The sequence below is a fragment of the Strix uralensis genome, chromosome 6 (assembly GCF_047716275.1).
Source record: "Strix uralensis isolate ZFMK-TIS-50842 chromosome 6, bStrUra1, whole genome shotgun sequence".
NCBI lineage: Eukaryota > Metazoa > Chordata > Aves > Strigiformes > Strigidae > Strix > Strix uralensis.
In genome coordinates, this window is record NC_133977.1 from 27,593,018 (window position 1) to 27,606,133 (window position 13,116).

The 13,116-nt window shown below is 63.1% G+C and overlaps 2 protein-coding genes across 5 annotated transcripts; one reads left to right on the forward strand and one right to left on the reverse strand.

Annotated features, from left to right (window-relative positions):
* The first annotated feature begins 85 nt into the window (after nucleotides 1–85).
* Nucleotides 86–5,914, forward strand: GLB1L (galactosidase beta 1 like). Of its 2 annotated transcripts, XM_074873432.1 has the most exons (16): nucleotides 86–528; nucleotides 995–1,167; nucleotides 1,476–1,626; nucleotides 1,871–1,931; nucleotides 2,278–2,372; nucleotides 2,761–2,941; nucleotides 3,028–3,086; nucleotides 3,257–3,378; nucleotides 3,570–3,610; nucleotides 3,921–4,039; nucleotides 4,179–4,253; nucleotides 4,332–4,421; nucleotides 4,512–4,625; nucleotides 4,921–5,052; nucleotides 5,387–5,602; nucleotides 5,678–5,914. In XM_074873432.1, the coding sequence occupies exons 1-16, from the start codon at nucleotides 169–171 to the stop codon at nucleotides 5,894–5,896; spliced, it is 2,208 nt and encodes a 735-aa protein (XP_074729533.1). In that variant the 5' UTR covers nucleotides 86–168; the 3' UTR covers nucleotides 5,897–5,914. The 2 variants fall into 2 exon arrangements, with proteins under 2 accessions (XP_074729533.1, XP_074729534.1); XM_074873433.1 differs by lacking the exon at nucleotides 4,921–5,052.
* A 223-nt stretch (nucleotides 5,915–6,137) lies between these two features.
* Nucleotides 6,138–13,098, reverse strand: ANKZF1 (ankyrin repeat and zinc finger peptidyl tRNA hydrolase 1). 3 transcript variants are annotated; one of them, XM_074873435.1, is made up of 16 exons: nucleotides 13,019–13,098; nucleotides 12,638–12,769; nucleotides 12,231–12,340; nucleotides 11,757–11,859; nucleotides 11,186–11,370; nucleotides 10,790–10,905; nucleotides 10,359–10,512; nucleotides 9,932–10,154; nucleotides 9,636–9,737; nucleotides 9,270–9,449; nucleotides 9,057–9,155; nucleotides 8,343–8,616; nucleotides 7,789–7,900; nucleotides 7,498–7,665; nucleotides 7,311–7,381; nucleotides 6,138–6,734 (listed from the first exon to the last, which is right to left on the reverse strand). In XM_074873435.1, the coding sequence occupies exons 2-16, from the start codon at nucleotides 12,762–12,764 to the stop codon at nucleotides 6,614–6,616; spliced, it is 2,145 nt and encodes a 714-aa protein (XP_074729536.1). In that variant the 5' UTR covers nucleotides 12,765–12,769; nucleotides 13,019–13,098; the 3' UTR covers nucleotides 6,138–6,613. The 3 variants fall into 3 exon arrangements, with proteins under 3 accessions (XP_074729536.1, XP_074729538.1, XP_074729537.1); XM_074873437.1 differs by lacking the exon at nucleotides 12,638–12,769 and having other exon boundaries at nucleotides 13,019–13,044; XM_074873436.1 differs by lacking the exon at nucleotides 13,019–13,098 and having other exon boundaries at nucleotides 9,270–9,425; nucleotides 12,638–12,871.
* Between the last annotated feature and the right edge of the window lie 18 nt (nucleotides 13,099–13,116).

The following is a 13,116-nucleotide window of genomic DNA, read 5'->3' on the forward strand; positions in this document are numbered from 1 at the left end:
AGCTCTGTCAGTCACCAGGCTCCGGCCCTCAGCCCAGGGACTTCTCCCTTCAGACAGCAGCAGCATCCCCCTTACCGGAGCCATAACCGAGGTTTCCATCACCACCTCTCTGATCAAACCAGCGGGCTGAGCTCCCGCGAAGGCATTTTGTCTGGTGGTGACACTTTTATGAGGCTGCTTGTCCCTCCACGTGTGTCACCCACTACCCCGGGGGGCACTGGGAACTGGTGGTGTGCTGCCTGCACCCCGGGCTGGGTGGGCTTTGAGGGGGGTGATGCGCAGCTGGGCCAGGCGTGGGGGGCCAGAGCTGCTCACCCCCCCATCCCACGCTCCTTCCCGGCGGCGCTGCTGTTCCAGCTGCCTGCACTTAGGACCTGGAGGAAGCGCCTGGCGCTGGCGGACAAGGATCATGTGATGGTGGTGGCCACATCCCCCTTCGTCCCCCATCCAGGGCCCACCGAGCACCCAGTGACGATGGGGCTGCCGGCTCTCGCCTTTCTGCTGGTGGCAGGGGTCCTGCACACGCAGGTTAGCCAACACGGGTGGAGAGTTTGAGAGAAGTGCATGGGGCTGAGTTGCGAAGGGTCTGCTGGGACATCTCCAGGATCTGCCTTGCTTTCCTCCCTGTGTCCCGCTCTTCCTGCTATGGCTCCCGTCTGCTGCAGCCCGTGTCCCGCCCCAATGTCGTCCTGCTTGTGCTCTCAGCTCCCTGCCTGCCCTCCCAGCACCCGTCCCCCAAAATGCCATCAGCTCAGCCACAGGGTGTTTGTTTAGCGGGGGGGACAGGACCATCAGGCGGTGCAAATGGCTGCCCTGCTTGTCCCTCCATCTCTCCCAGGACAGTGTAGTACCTGCCTCGTTTCTGGCCTGAAGATGGGGAGGGTCCCCCCCCCCAGGAACCAGCCCCCATCAGTCCCTGTCCCAGGGAGCTTGGACAGGGGTGGCTGGGCTTGGGGAGGGTCTGCAGCCCCTCAGCACTGTCCCACGCCTGCAGGCCTCCCCCCTGGCACGCTCCTTCCAGCTGGATTACGAGGAGGACTGCTTCCGCAAGGATGGTGCCCCTTTCCGCTACATCTCAGGCAGCATCCACTATGCCCGCGTCCCACGCCTCGCCTGGAGGGACCGGCTCCTCAAGATGTACATGAGCGGGCTCAGCGCCGTGCAGGTGTAAGCGACGGGGGCAGCCCCAACGGTGCACAGCCCACAGCTGCCACAGCCCCTCGGGGTCTCTGGGGTCCCTGGAGAAGGGACAGAAGCAAGGGTGTTTTCTGATCACAGGGAGTGGGGACCAGCCCTTGCACTGGGCTGACTGGGAGCCCCAGGACCTCTCTGCCAGTCGCAGTCCAGCCCCAGTTGCCATCCCCAGCCCAGGCTGAAGGCCAGTTCCCAAGAGCAGAGGGACCAGCCTGTGGGATGGTTCCCCATTGTGCCAGCTTGCCCTTAGCCCCCACATGCTGATCCCTGCTCTCACCCAGCTACGTCCCCTGGAACTACCACGAGCCGCTGCCGGGGCTTTATGACTTTGCTGGGGACCGGGACGTGGAAGCCTTCCTGGATCTGACAGCTGAGCTGGGACTTCTGGTGATCCTGCGGCCGGGGCCCTACATCTGTGCGGAGTGGGAGATGGTGAGCCCCAGGCCTGGGATGGAGGGGTCGTGGGTGTCCCAGGAAGGGCACAGCGGGGTTGGCCCTTCTGGCTGGCACGCCGACCCTGGTGCCATGCTAGCCATGCCCAGGCTGCCGCCCCGCGGGGCACGTGCTGCTCCAGGGCCAAACATTAGCATTGTGCTGGCCGGGTTTGAGCTGTGTTGCCAGCCTGGGCTGCTGAGCAGTTTCTCTGCCTCCCTCTCTGCTGTGCATGTTTCTCCAGGGTGGCCTGCCTGCCTGGCTGCTGTGGAAACCGGACATCGTCCTGCGCTCCTCCGACCCCGGTGAGCCTCAGCACAGGGCTCAGGCCACCATGTCCTTACAGCCTGATACCAGTCCTGGCATGCTGGTCTCCATGCACCTGCCAGTTCTGTGCGCTTGGTCTCTCCATCCTCTTCTTCATTTTTTGGGAGCTCCATAGTTCATCCTCCATCTCACTTTCCCTATCATGCTCGGCCCTGCCTCGTCTGCTCCATCCTCCTCGTGGCAGGGCTGGCTGTGGGTGAGCTGCGCTGCCCTCTGTCCCCCCAGCCTACCTGGCAGCCGTGGGCTCCTCCTCCTGGCAGGGCTGGCTGTGGGTGGGCTGGGGTGGACACTGCAGCTGAGCTGAGCTGCCCTCTGTCCTCCCAGCCTACCTGGCAGCCGTGGACTCCTGGCTCCATGTCCTGCTACCCAAGATCAAGCCACGCCTGTACCACCATGGGGGGAACATCATCAGCGTGCAGGTGGGGTGCTGTGGGACCCAGCCCCCTGCCCTGCTCTGGGTCATCTTTGGATGTGCCCCAAAAAGCCACCTATATCCCCTACACCATGACCTCATCTGGCACAGCTCATAGATAAATCCCTCCCAACCTCTGGACCTGGGTTTAAATCCAAGGGCTGGGACTCTGGGGTACCTACATCCACCCCAGTTGTGGTGTGAGGGGCACTGGCAGAGCTGGGGGTCTTGGTGGGGCTGGAAGGTCATTCTCAGGACCCACTTGGGGGTTGTCATGCCGTCCGATGATGTCAGGAGGGACAGGGGGAAGCTGGGTGAGCATCCCAGTGGGTGGCTGGACCTGGCTGCAGCCCTGCCATGTTCATGCTGGGTGCCAGCCCCTGCCCTGCTTGCAGGTGGAGAATGAATACGGGAGCTACTATGCCTGTGACCATGGGTACCTGCAGCACCTGCTGGGCTCCTTTCGGGCACTGCTGGGGAGCGAGGTTGTGCTCTTCACCACTGACAGCACACGGGCAGAGGAGCTGCGCTGCGGCACCTTGCAGGGGCTCTATGCCACCATCGACTTTGGGCCAGGTACCCCTATGAAGGAGAAGGAGGAGGAGAGAGGATGGGGGTCCCTGCTCTGTCCTTCTCCAACCTTCCTCCCTCCACCTCCGCAGGCTCCAATGTGACAGAGGCCTTTGGTGCCCAGCGCCAGGTCGAGCCAAAGGGACCCCTGGTGAGCTTGGCGTGGGCGCTGTGGGATGGGAAATGACTTGCGATGGCTTTGGGGAGGCAGAGGGGCTGGGGGGGGGGGGGTGAGGCTGCAGGAGAGCAGGGGGGATGTGGCTCACAGAGGAGTGCCAGGAGCCCCAACTCCAGGCAGGTGACAGTCCCTTGCTCCCCCAGGTGAACTCCGAGTACTACACGGGCTGGCTGGACTACTGGGGGGAGGCTCATGCCAGCACCAGCTCGGCACAGGTGGCCCAGGGGCTGGAGGACATGCTGCAGCTGGGAGCCAGCGTCAACATGCAAGTAGTCATCTGGCGGGGGGTATAGTCTGGGGGGGCGATGCCCTCCCCTCTGCCAGCATTGTCCGGCAGGGCTTGGGCATGGGGAGGCAGGCAGGGCTGGGACTGCTGGTGCAGCAGCGCAGGGGCAGTGCTGGGTGAGCCCCTGCTGGGTCTGTAGGGTGCTGACAAGACTCTGGGGTGTCCCGTAGGTACATGTTCCATGGGGGGACCAATTTTGCCTACTGGAGCGGTGAGTAGGGCCCTGCCCTGGGGAGGGTGGGGGGCACACTGCGGGGCTGGGGGGACTTTCCTTGGCCACCTCCAAGGAGTCTGTTTCAGGTTCCCATTCTGTCCCATGGGGCAGGCTGACACATACCCAAGGGCCTCTGAACCCAAGCCTGTCCCCCCCCCCCCCCAGGGACTCATTTTGTCCCCAAGCAGGAGGCCCCAAATCTGGGCCATGCCCCCCTCCATTGCCTCACAGCCAGCCTGGGGCTGGGGTCCATGCTCTGGGCTCTGCCAGAGCCCCTTCCTCCAGCTCCCATCACTTCCCTGGCCAGGTGCTGACTTCAAGGACCAGTACAAGCCAGTGACCACCAGCTATGACTATGATGCCCCTCTCTCAGAGGCGGGAGACCCCACCGAGAAGCTGTTTGCCATCCGCACAATCATCAGTAAGGTGCTGAGCCTGGCAGGAGGAGGGGGACAGCACTGGGCACCACTGCCTGTGCCAGGGAAATGGGGGCCCAGGGCGACATGGCAGGGCAGGGGACATCTCCCTGCTCGCCCTAGGGGGCAGCTGACAGTTTGCTGTTCAGTTCCAGCCCCTGCCAGTCGGTCCAATGCCACCCGCCACCCCCAAATATGCCTACGGCTGGGTGGCCCTGCGGAAGGTGAGTGCCTACCTCTAGGGCTGTGCTGCCCTGGCCTGGCACTGCCCCGCTGCCCAGTGCCCATCCCTCTCTTCGCAGTATGCCAACCTCCTGGACGTCTTGGATGTGCTGTGTCCCTCCGGGCCCATCCAGAGCCAGTTCCCCCTCACCTTTGAGGCCATAAAGCAGGTGAGGGGCTGGGTGCAGCTCCAGGGTGGAGGAGCAGGGCTTGTCTCCAGGCCCATTTCCCTTTCTGTGCTGCTCTGCTGTGTCCCGCAGGCCCATGGCTTCGTGGTGTACCGCACACAGCTGCCCCGGGATGTCCTGGACCCAGCCACCCTGGAGGCTCATCCCCACAGTGTCTGTGACCGTGGCTATGTGATGCTGCAGAAGGTGAGGCTGCGGGAGCACGCCCGTACCTGGCCCGGCCTCTTGGGAGGGCTGTGGGACCTTCAGGCAGCAGAGCCATGCCCTGCCAGGGTCTTGGGGACAGCCAGAGTGCCAAGAACCACACTGAACCCTTGTGGGGTGGCCCTCTGGCCCAAACTTGTCCCCTGTGGGGGAAGAGGACAGCCCTGGGCTGGTTCAGGAGGGGCAGGCAGCAGGATGCAATGCTGGCAGGCTGCCGGCAGCGACTGGGGCAGTGGGATCCAGGCACGGGGCAGCAGTGCCGACCCTCTGGCTGCAGGAGTACCAGGGGACACTGGAGCGGGACGGGCAGAGGGAGCTGCATGTGACGGGCAGGGCAGGGGACACCCTGGATGTGCTCCTGGAGAACATGGGCAGGATCAGCTTTGGAGCCAACACCAGCGACTTCAAGGTGAGGGGAGAGGGCCCTGGGGCTCCAGAGGGGATGGCCTGGGCACCCACGTGGCCAAACCCCCTCTCCTGCCACCCCCAGACCTGCTCCCTGGTTAATCTCACATCCTCCCCTCCCCTGCTCCTGGCAAACCCAGCGGGACCGGCATAAGGCTGTGAGGTTGTCACCCCAGTCTGCCAGTTACACTGCCATGGCAGCCAGGGCTGTGCAGCCCCTGAGGGGATCCCGTCCCACCTCCACTGCTGTGAGGGGGACATGCCCCGGGGAAGCCAACCTTCCTACTGCCTGTGGCAGGCTCTGCTGCTGCCTCATTTTCCCTCCTGCTCTGTCTCAGGGCTTGCTGGGGAACCTCTCCTTGGACTCCAGCCCTCTCAGCAACTGGCTGATCTATCCCCTGGCCATAGACACTGCCATCTGGGAGGGCTGGCCCCACGCTGCCCTGCCAAAATCAAGCTGGGGGGGCAGAGCGGGGCCAGCCTTCTACACTGGGACCTTTGAGACCCCTGGCATCGCTTGGGACACCTTCGTGAAGTTCCCAGGTTGGAGCAAGGTAAGGTGGTGTGCAGCGAGGAGAGGGGCGGGAGGGTGGAGAGGGGCACAGCTCAGTCCCCTCTCAATCTTCCAGGGCCAGCTGTGGATAAACGGCTTCAATCTGGGCCGGTACTGGCCCCGCTGTGGGCCGCAACAGACCCTCTTCGTGCCTGGCTCAGTCCTGCACGTTGGCCGCCCCAACAACATCACAGTGCTGGAGCTGGAGGGGGCACCTGCCACCCCTCTTTTGCTCTTCCTCGACCGACCCCTTTTCAACAGGACCCTCAGCTGCAGCACCATGGCTACAGAATAAACACAGGGTGGCTGGGCACCCGACGTGGCCTCGCCCTGGGGCTGAGGGGAGGGCAGGGGGCTGGTGAAGCACAGGGGTGAGCGGAGGGGCTGCAGGGCCCTAGGAAAGGGGTACAGCTCCTGGCATGGACATCCAGAGCTCCTGCCCTCCTCTGGGACCAGGTGGGATCTGTGCTAAGGAGAAAAGGGCCCAGGATTTTGCATGTTAATCCCACACTCACCCCAAATAGTTCCAGTGCTCATGCTGACTCCCCCCTGCCTAGGGGGTCAAGGCACCTCTTTATTGACAATGCAGGCAGAGGAGGTAGTTGCTAACATGATAGGGGTGAGATTCCAATGGCATCCAGGAGAGGAGATGGTGAAGCACAGCCCAGAGGGTGCCCACAGGCAGCTCAGGGCTGGGGGGTCAGGATCTGTCCCACTGCCACGGGCAGCAGCCTACAAAGTAGCCATGAGAAAAGCTGGCAGCGGGACCCCCGGCTGGAGCCAGGCCATGAAAACACTCCTGGCAGCTCACACTAGCACATGGGGACCTCTCAGCTGTAATGTCCCCAGTCACCACCCAGAGTGACATTCATGCCCAGAGCCTTGCCAGAGTTGCCCCTGAGAGGGTCATGGCCAGCTCAGTCCCCACAACCAGCACTGCTCCACAGGCTCTCCCTCACTGCACAGCCGTGTCTCCACACCGGTCCTAGGCAGGTGACGGCAGTCCTCAGCCTTACGTGTGGCCAGCCCGCGCCCGGCGGTGGGTTTGCAGGCAGGCCGTGGAGCAGAAGGAGAAGTCGAGGTAATGGAAAGGGATCCGGCCTAGCAGGGACTCTCCACAATGCCAACAGCGGCTGCAGGAAGAGCAGAGGTGGCCCTGAGCAAAGAGGATACTTGCAAGAGGGTTAGAGGAGGAGAGGATTCACTGCCTGGGCTGTGACATGAGACACCAGCAGCAGGAGGGAGCTGGGGCTCCCCTGTCCGACGGGGCTGCTGCGCTCACCCAGCAGCCTGGCCAAGACATCTCCCTGGAGGAGATGCTGCGTGGGAATGTGGTGTGAGGCACTTTGAGGCAGGCTGACCATGGGGGAATTTGGCCCCACACAGGGTTGTCAAGCCCCTGTCCAGATCAGCATGGGCAGAGCTGGTGGCCCACAAGCCTGTGGACATGGGATGTGGGGTCAGGGACTGGGGCACAGGCGTGGCCAGGGCGGGGTGTTGGTTTGCCATAGATCTGGCTGCAAGTGGACCAAGTCATCCTTTGCAAAATATTTCAGGGGGGCAAGGCAAGAGAGGGAGAAAGCTGTTACACAGGCACTACTGGGAACCGAGTGGACAGGAATAGATTTAGACTGGAAATGAGAACTGGAGCAAGAAGGGCAGGGAACAGGTGTGCTGACGTGGGAGTGTTTGTCTGCGGGGGCTGTTACCTGATGTTGGCAAGAGTTGTGCCGGCGTCCTGCAGCTGCACAGCCAGCCTCTGCTCGGCAGCCAGCGCCCTCTGGGAGCAGAGAGACGGCTCAGCACCCCCAGCCCCTGGGAGCTGCTGTGCCCAGAGCCCACCGCGCCAGCACTGCCCCAGCCGGGCTGCACCCCCTTCCCCACACACAGCCTCACCTTCTCCCTGTCGGACAGGGCTGCGAACCGCTGCTTCTCCCCCTGCTCCTGCTCCCAGCGCTGCCGCTCCTCCCGCTGTGCCTGCTCCCGCTGCTTCCGCTGGGCTTTCTGTGCCCGCTTCTTCTCCAGCTTCCTGGCCTCCATCTCCTGCGTCAGGGGCCCTGGCACCTGGGGGCAGAGGGCAATCAGCATCTCCCACTGAGCCAGGGGCAACAGCATGGGTGGGCGAGGGGCGCTTTGCTCTGGGGTCCCCCAGCCCTTGGAAGGTGAGGGCAGAGGGCAGGCACCCACCTGGGCACGGCTGTAGTTGTACTTGTCTGGATGGTCCACCATGAACTTGCGGAAGGCGTTGCGGGTTGGTTTGTCAGCAGAGACGCAGTAGGGGGTCCTGTCCTGCCTGTCTCTGCCAGACAAGGAAGACCAGCTCACCCTGCCATCGCACTGCCCACATCCCACTGAGTCCAGCGACTTCCCAGGGATGGCCGACAGGTACCACCAGGGTATTGCAGCCAAGGAGGGGAAAGCTGCTTACGTACACCACAATCCCCCAAATCCTGCCCTTCTTGCATCAAAAATGCCCTGCAAAGGGTGGTCTCATCCCTACCCTCTGAACTGTCTACTAATAAACCTGGGAGCACTCTGGACCAGGCAGGCAGAGAGAATGGTGGTTCAGCTCTTGGGCCTCCCGTTACAAACCCAGTAACAAGTCCTGGCTGGGAGAGACCAACCCCAGCTGTCCCAGGACAAAGCTGGCACCAGTCTCCCGTGGCTGAGACAGGAGGGAGCTGCTGGGCTCCTACAGCAGGGGCGGTGCTTGCCAACCGCTGGGCGCTCTGCAGCCATACCTGAGGGCAGGGTCTGCCCCTGCCTCCAGCAGCAGGCACACAGCCTCAGCCTTCCCTGCCCGTGCTGCCACATGAAGCAGGGTGCTGCCATGCTCATCCACAGGCTGGTTGAGCAGGGAGCGAGGCATATCCAGGGGCTGTGTGCCCTCCCCATCCTTGCTGTCTGCCGGCAAGGCCCCGCTCTCTGGCACAAGCAGGAGGTGCCGCAGCGTCCCCACATCTCCCGTTTTGCAGGCGGTGAACAGGGCATCGCAGAGCTGGGTCTGAGGGTCTCCTGTGAGGGAAGAACAGGAGAGGAGTCTGATGGCTCCCTGGGAAGAGCAGTGCTCTGGTCTGACTAGGAAACACACATGGCGCAGTTAAAGCATCATCCTGCTAGCTGGATTTGGGCACTGCAGTTTCTCCAGCACGTCCAGTCTGTGACAACATGGCACGGCACTGCTGGGCACTGCTGGCACCAGCCGAGCCCTCTCCTGAGATAAGGACACTCCAACCCCCCCCAGCACACATGGCTCAGCCAGGTGCTGCCTGCCCCGCGGGGTTCAGAGCTACTGCTCTGAACACACAGCTCCCTTGAAGGCACGGGGCTGCACTACAGTCACCCCATACCCAGCTGCTCTGGGCACCTGCGTGACAACACGCTCTTCATCCTGCTGCAAAGCCAACAGCAAACGGGGCAGGCATCCACCCGGCCCAGCTCCCGACTCCACTTACTTCCATCGCTCCAGGGAAGGGGCTCAGCCCCAGCCTCCCCCTGCAGCTCCGTCACCAGCTCCAGGGTACCACGGCACCCCGTCTCTTCGGCACGGGGCCCTGCACAGGGAGCACACGGTGAGGAAGAGGGCCAGGGCCAGCCTGCACCCCAGTCAGAGTAGGCCCTTCCCCGCTGCATTCCTACACTGTTCCCGGCCAGTTCTTCCCCCTCACCTTTCTCCACCTTCTTGTCCCTTTTCTTCCTCCTTTTGCGGTTTCGCTTGGGCATCACTTCGAACTCACGGAGGTCCAAGGTCCGCAGTGTCACTTCCACAGTCTCCAGTTCTCCTGGAGGGCTTTCCTCCTCCTCTTCCTCCTCCTCCTCTGGGGCTGAGGGGGGTAATAAGACACGGGCTGAGGCCCCACACACAGCACGAATCACTCAGGACTCTCACCCAAGCACAGCCTGCCCTTCTCTGGCCCAGCACGATGCCACACACTGCAGGTCCCCACTGTGGCGCCAGACCCTGTCACAGGGCTGCAAATCTGGTCCTGCACCATAACACCAGACCCCGCCGCTTGCTCCGTGGCTCAACTCACCATCTGTGTCCTCCTTAGGGGGATCCATCTCTGCTTTCCGCTGCTTCTTCTGCCAGCCCTTCCGGGGGGACCCAGTGATGTCCTCCAGTGGCGTGTCCTTCCCTGGGCAGCAAAGGTGTTCCTATCATCGCCCAGGGACAGGGAACACCCCATGTCTCCAGGAATTGAGGGTTGGAGAGCTGGCACCTCAACCCCATAGGGCAGCACCCCCTAACACATGTGGAATTACACAAAGGACCACGTCACCCCACCTGCTCTGACCCCAGCACTGGGGCACTAGGGCTGGGCTGACTCACCGTACACCTGCAGGCTGGCCAAAGTGGCGTGGACTCGCAGCACCTCTCGCAGGGTGGCCCTGCGGGTGCTGACGGGAATGTGGCAGACGCGAGGGTCGCCCCGGGTGAGGGGCGGGTTCCTGCCACCAAAGAGCAGCGCACGGTTGTGGCGCGGGGCCCGGAGGAAGATGCGCTGAGCTTCCTTCAGGTGCTGGGCCCAGGCTGCCAGCAGGTCCTGAATATCCTGGGGAGGAAGGGGAGGCACCATGAGGTCCCGAGTGCACTGTGTGGGCACAGGCAGGACAGAGCAGCCCCAGTTGGGCCCTGACCCACTTTCAGAGCTCACACCCCCCACCCATGCCACCCAGCAGCGGTATGGTACCACCCCGCAGAGCCAGCCATGATCACGTCTCCCTGCTGAGAGCCCAGTGCTGTGGCCCAGCCCCACCTTGAGCAGCGCGGCCTCGTTGTAACGCCGCAGGGAGGCTCCGGCCGACCTGGGTGCTGACCCCGGGGTCTGGGCGTCCCGTAGGCCCTGGGCTGTGCCCCGCCGGGCTCGCACCGTGTAGCGGTGGAATGTCTTATGCTCCTGCACCTGGGAGCTGCGGAGAGGGGCAGGCATGCATGGAGAGAAGGTGAGCTGATGCTCCTGGGACCACGGAGGGTTTGCAGCTTGCCCCTGGGGCCCTAAAGATTAATACTTCTCCTGCAGCACAACTTAGCTTAGCTTAGCCAACTCCCAAGCAAAGACTAGGAGCTGGGTGCCCTGGCTGCAGTAAGAACTGCAATGGAGGAGTAGGGAGGGGATGGCTGTCCAATGCCTAGTCCCATTTGTCCTTACCCAGAGGGGCAACACCAGCTCTGTGCCCCTGTACTTACCCCTGGAACACAGCTCCTGCGAAGTGCCCGCCACCCATCATCAACACAACCCAGGACGTGCTTGCACTGAGGCTCTGCACTGACGCCATCAGCTCTGCTGGCTCCTCACTGCCACCCTGAGAGACACAGATACCCCTGTTAGCACCCATGAGATCACCTCGTACCCCTTGCTGTCCACTGGAACACAGACCAGTCCCTCTGCTGGCACCAGAAGCCGGTTTCTGGGAGCATCCCAGAGCCAAAAAACAGGCCACCTGCAAGCCTGGGGCTCTGACCTGGCACCAGAGACCACCCTTCCCATCACAGGATGTGAGGGACTGCCAGGCAGATGTCTAAACCCTAGTGCCACCCACCTTCTCTGGGGTCCCCCTCTCAACGAGCAGGGCTATGACTTGCCTTCCCGGTGCCCAGCACGCAGCGGTAGGCGGAGATGAGCTGGCCCTTTGCATTGCGGAGCAGCACCTTGTGGGAGCGGGGTACCAGGGAAGTCCCAGCGCTGTCACTGGCAGAGGGCAGCAACTCTGACTCGCTGCTTGCATCGGAGCTCTCCGAATCGGACCCTGAGATGCTGGAAACATCACCTGCAAGAGAAAGAAAATGAAGCAGGGCAAACATCGAACTACAGCTTCCCCAAAACTTTGCAGGTGGCTCCAAAGGCCAGCCCACAAACCCAGAAATGCCCTGTCTGATACCACACATATCACAAGGGGGCTGTGGGCTGGGAAGACAGGCATTTGGGGCTCTGGATCCTTAGGTATGCATAAGCATGGCTCAGGTAGAACACTCCCTTCTGCCCATAACAAGAATCATCAGGGCTCAGGAGCAGTGCCCTAGGACACCCCACAGGGGCAGAATAAAGGGACCCTGAGCTGCCAGAGCTACCTGGGGGCTTTATCCCCACACAGAACAGCCCCAGCAAGACTGCTGACAGCCTCTGGGCTCTGCTGGGGGCAGCCCAGTTCCTCACCTGCATGGGTTTTCTCCTCAAACACTTCCATTGGTAGCGTCCGGCGCCCCAGGAGTCGCTGCTTCAGGTTGAAGCGGTGCCAGTCGAGATGGTAGTGCTCAGTCTGTGGAGGAAAGAGGTATGAGCCAGCAAGGTTCTGGGGGGTCCATGGAAACCCCTGCCAGCAAAGGCCCTGACATGTCAGACCCCGAGGGCTAAACGGATGCTGGGACCCTGCAGAGATCCTGACTGGAAGACCACGGTACATGAAGGAGTTCGCCATGTAACAGTTAACCTGAACAGGCACAGGCCTGTGCTGCACGTACTGTTTCCCTCCAATAAATTACATTTTAAGCGATAATATGCAGGGTCTGAGTGCCAGATCCCAACAGGATGTGGGCAGCGGAGCTCTGGGAAGCAGTCAGTGCTGGGCTGCACTGCGCTGGGGCTGAGCCTCCACAGCAGGACGCCGCCAGCCGTGCCAGCCCCGCTCACCTGCTCCTCCCGGCTGCAGAACACCTGCCCGCAGGTCGAGCAGCACATCCGCTCCGGCACCTCGGGGACCCCGGGGGCCCTCTCCTCGCTGCTGGCAGCTGCGGGTTTCTCTGAAAGAAGAAAGGGCTGTGCTCAGCAGTTCCCCTGACTGCACCGCAAGGAGCGGGGCCTCCTGGGTCTCTTCACAGCCACCCAAAGAGCCCTACAGCTGTAGGAAGAGCTTCGGGGACCTCGGGGTGACACCGAGGAAAGCCCATTTACCCACCCGCCAGGCAGCTCCTGTGCCAAGCTCCAGCACGGTCACCCAAGCTGTGCTGGGGACAGAGCTCCTACTTCATGGCCTGGGGCTGGCAGACATGAGCTTGGCCAAATACTCCCCCCCCCGCTGCCCCGCGGACCCCACGCACCGTGGCTCACTGGTGCCGGCTCGGCGGCCCACGCATCCGCGGCAACTCCAGTGACGAGGGTCAGCCCGCGCAGGAGCTCGGGGTCCTGGGCGGCCTCGAAAACTGACCTGCTCTCCGGGGCCGGCATCGCTCCTGCTCCCAGCGGAGGGGACAGCGCCTGAGTGACGGGACTAGCCTCGGGGCAGGCGGGAACCCCGAACGGGCCCCCTCCCCGCCTGCCCCGGGTCCCCGCCCCAGCCCTCCCTGCGGTCAGCACCCTCCCGCGGCGGCTGCCCTCGGGATCCCCCCCGCGCCGTTCCCCCCGCGATCCCCGCCCCCCCCGGAGCTGCAACCCCCATGACTTCCCCCGCCGGTAACGAATGCACGCGCCCCGTCACTCACGTGCTGCCGCCCCGGCCCGGAAGCGCCCCTCGGCCGCTACGTCACATCCTCCCCGCCTACGGGCCGCCGCTAGGCTCAGCCCGCTCTCCCGCCCCCCC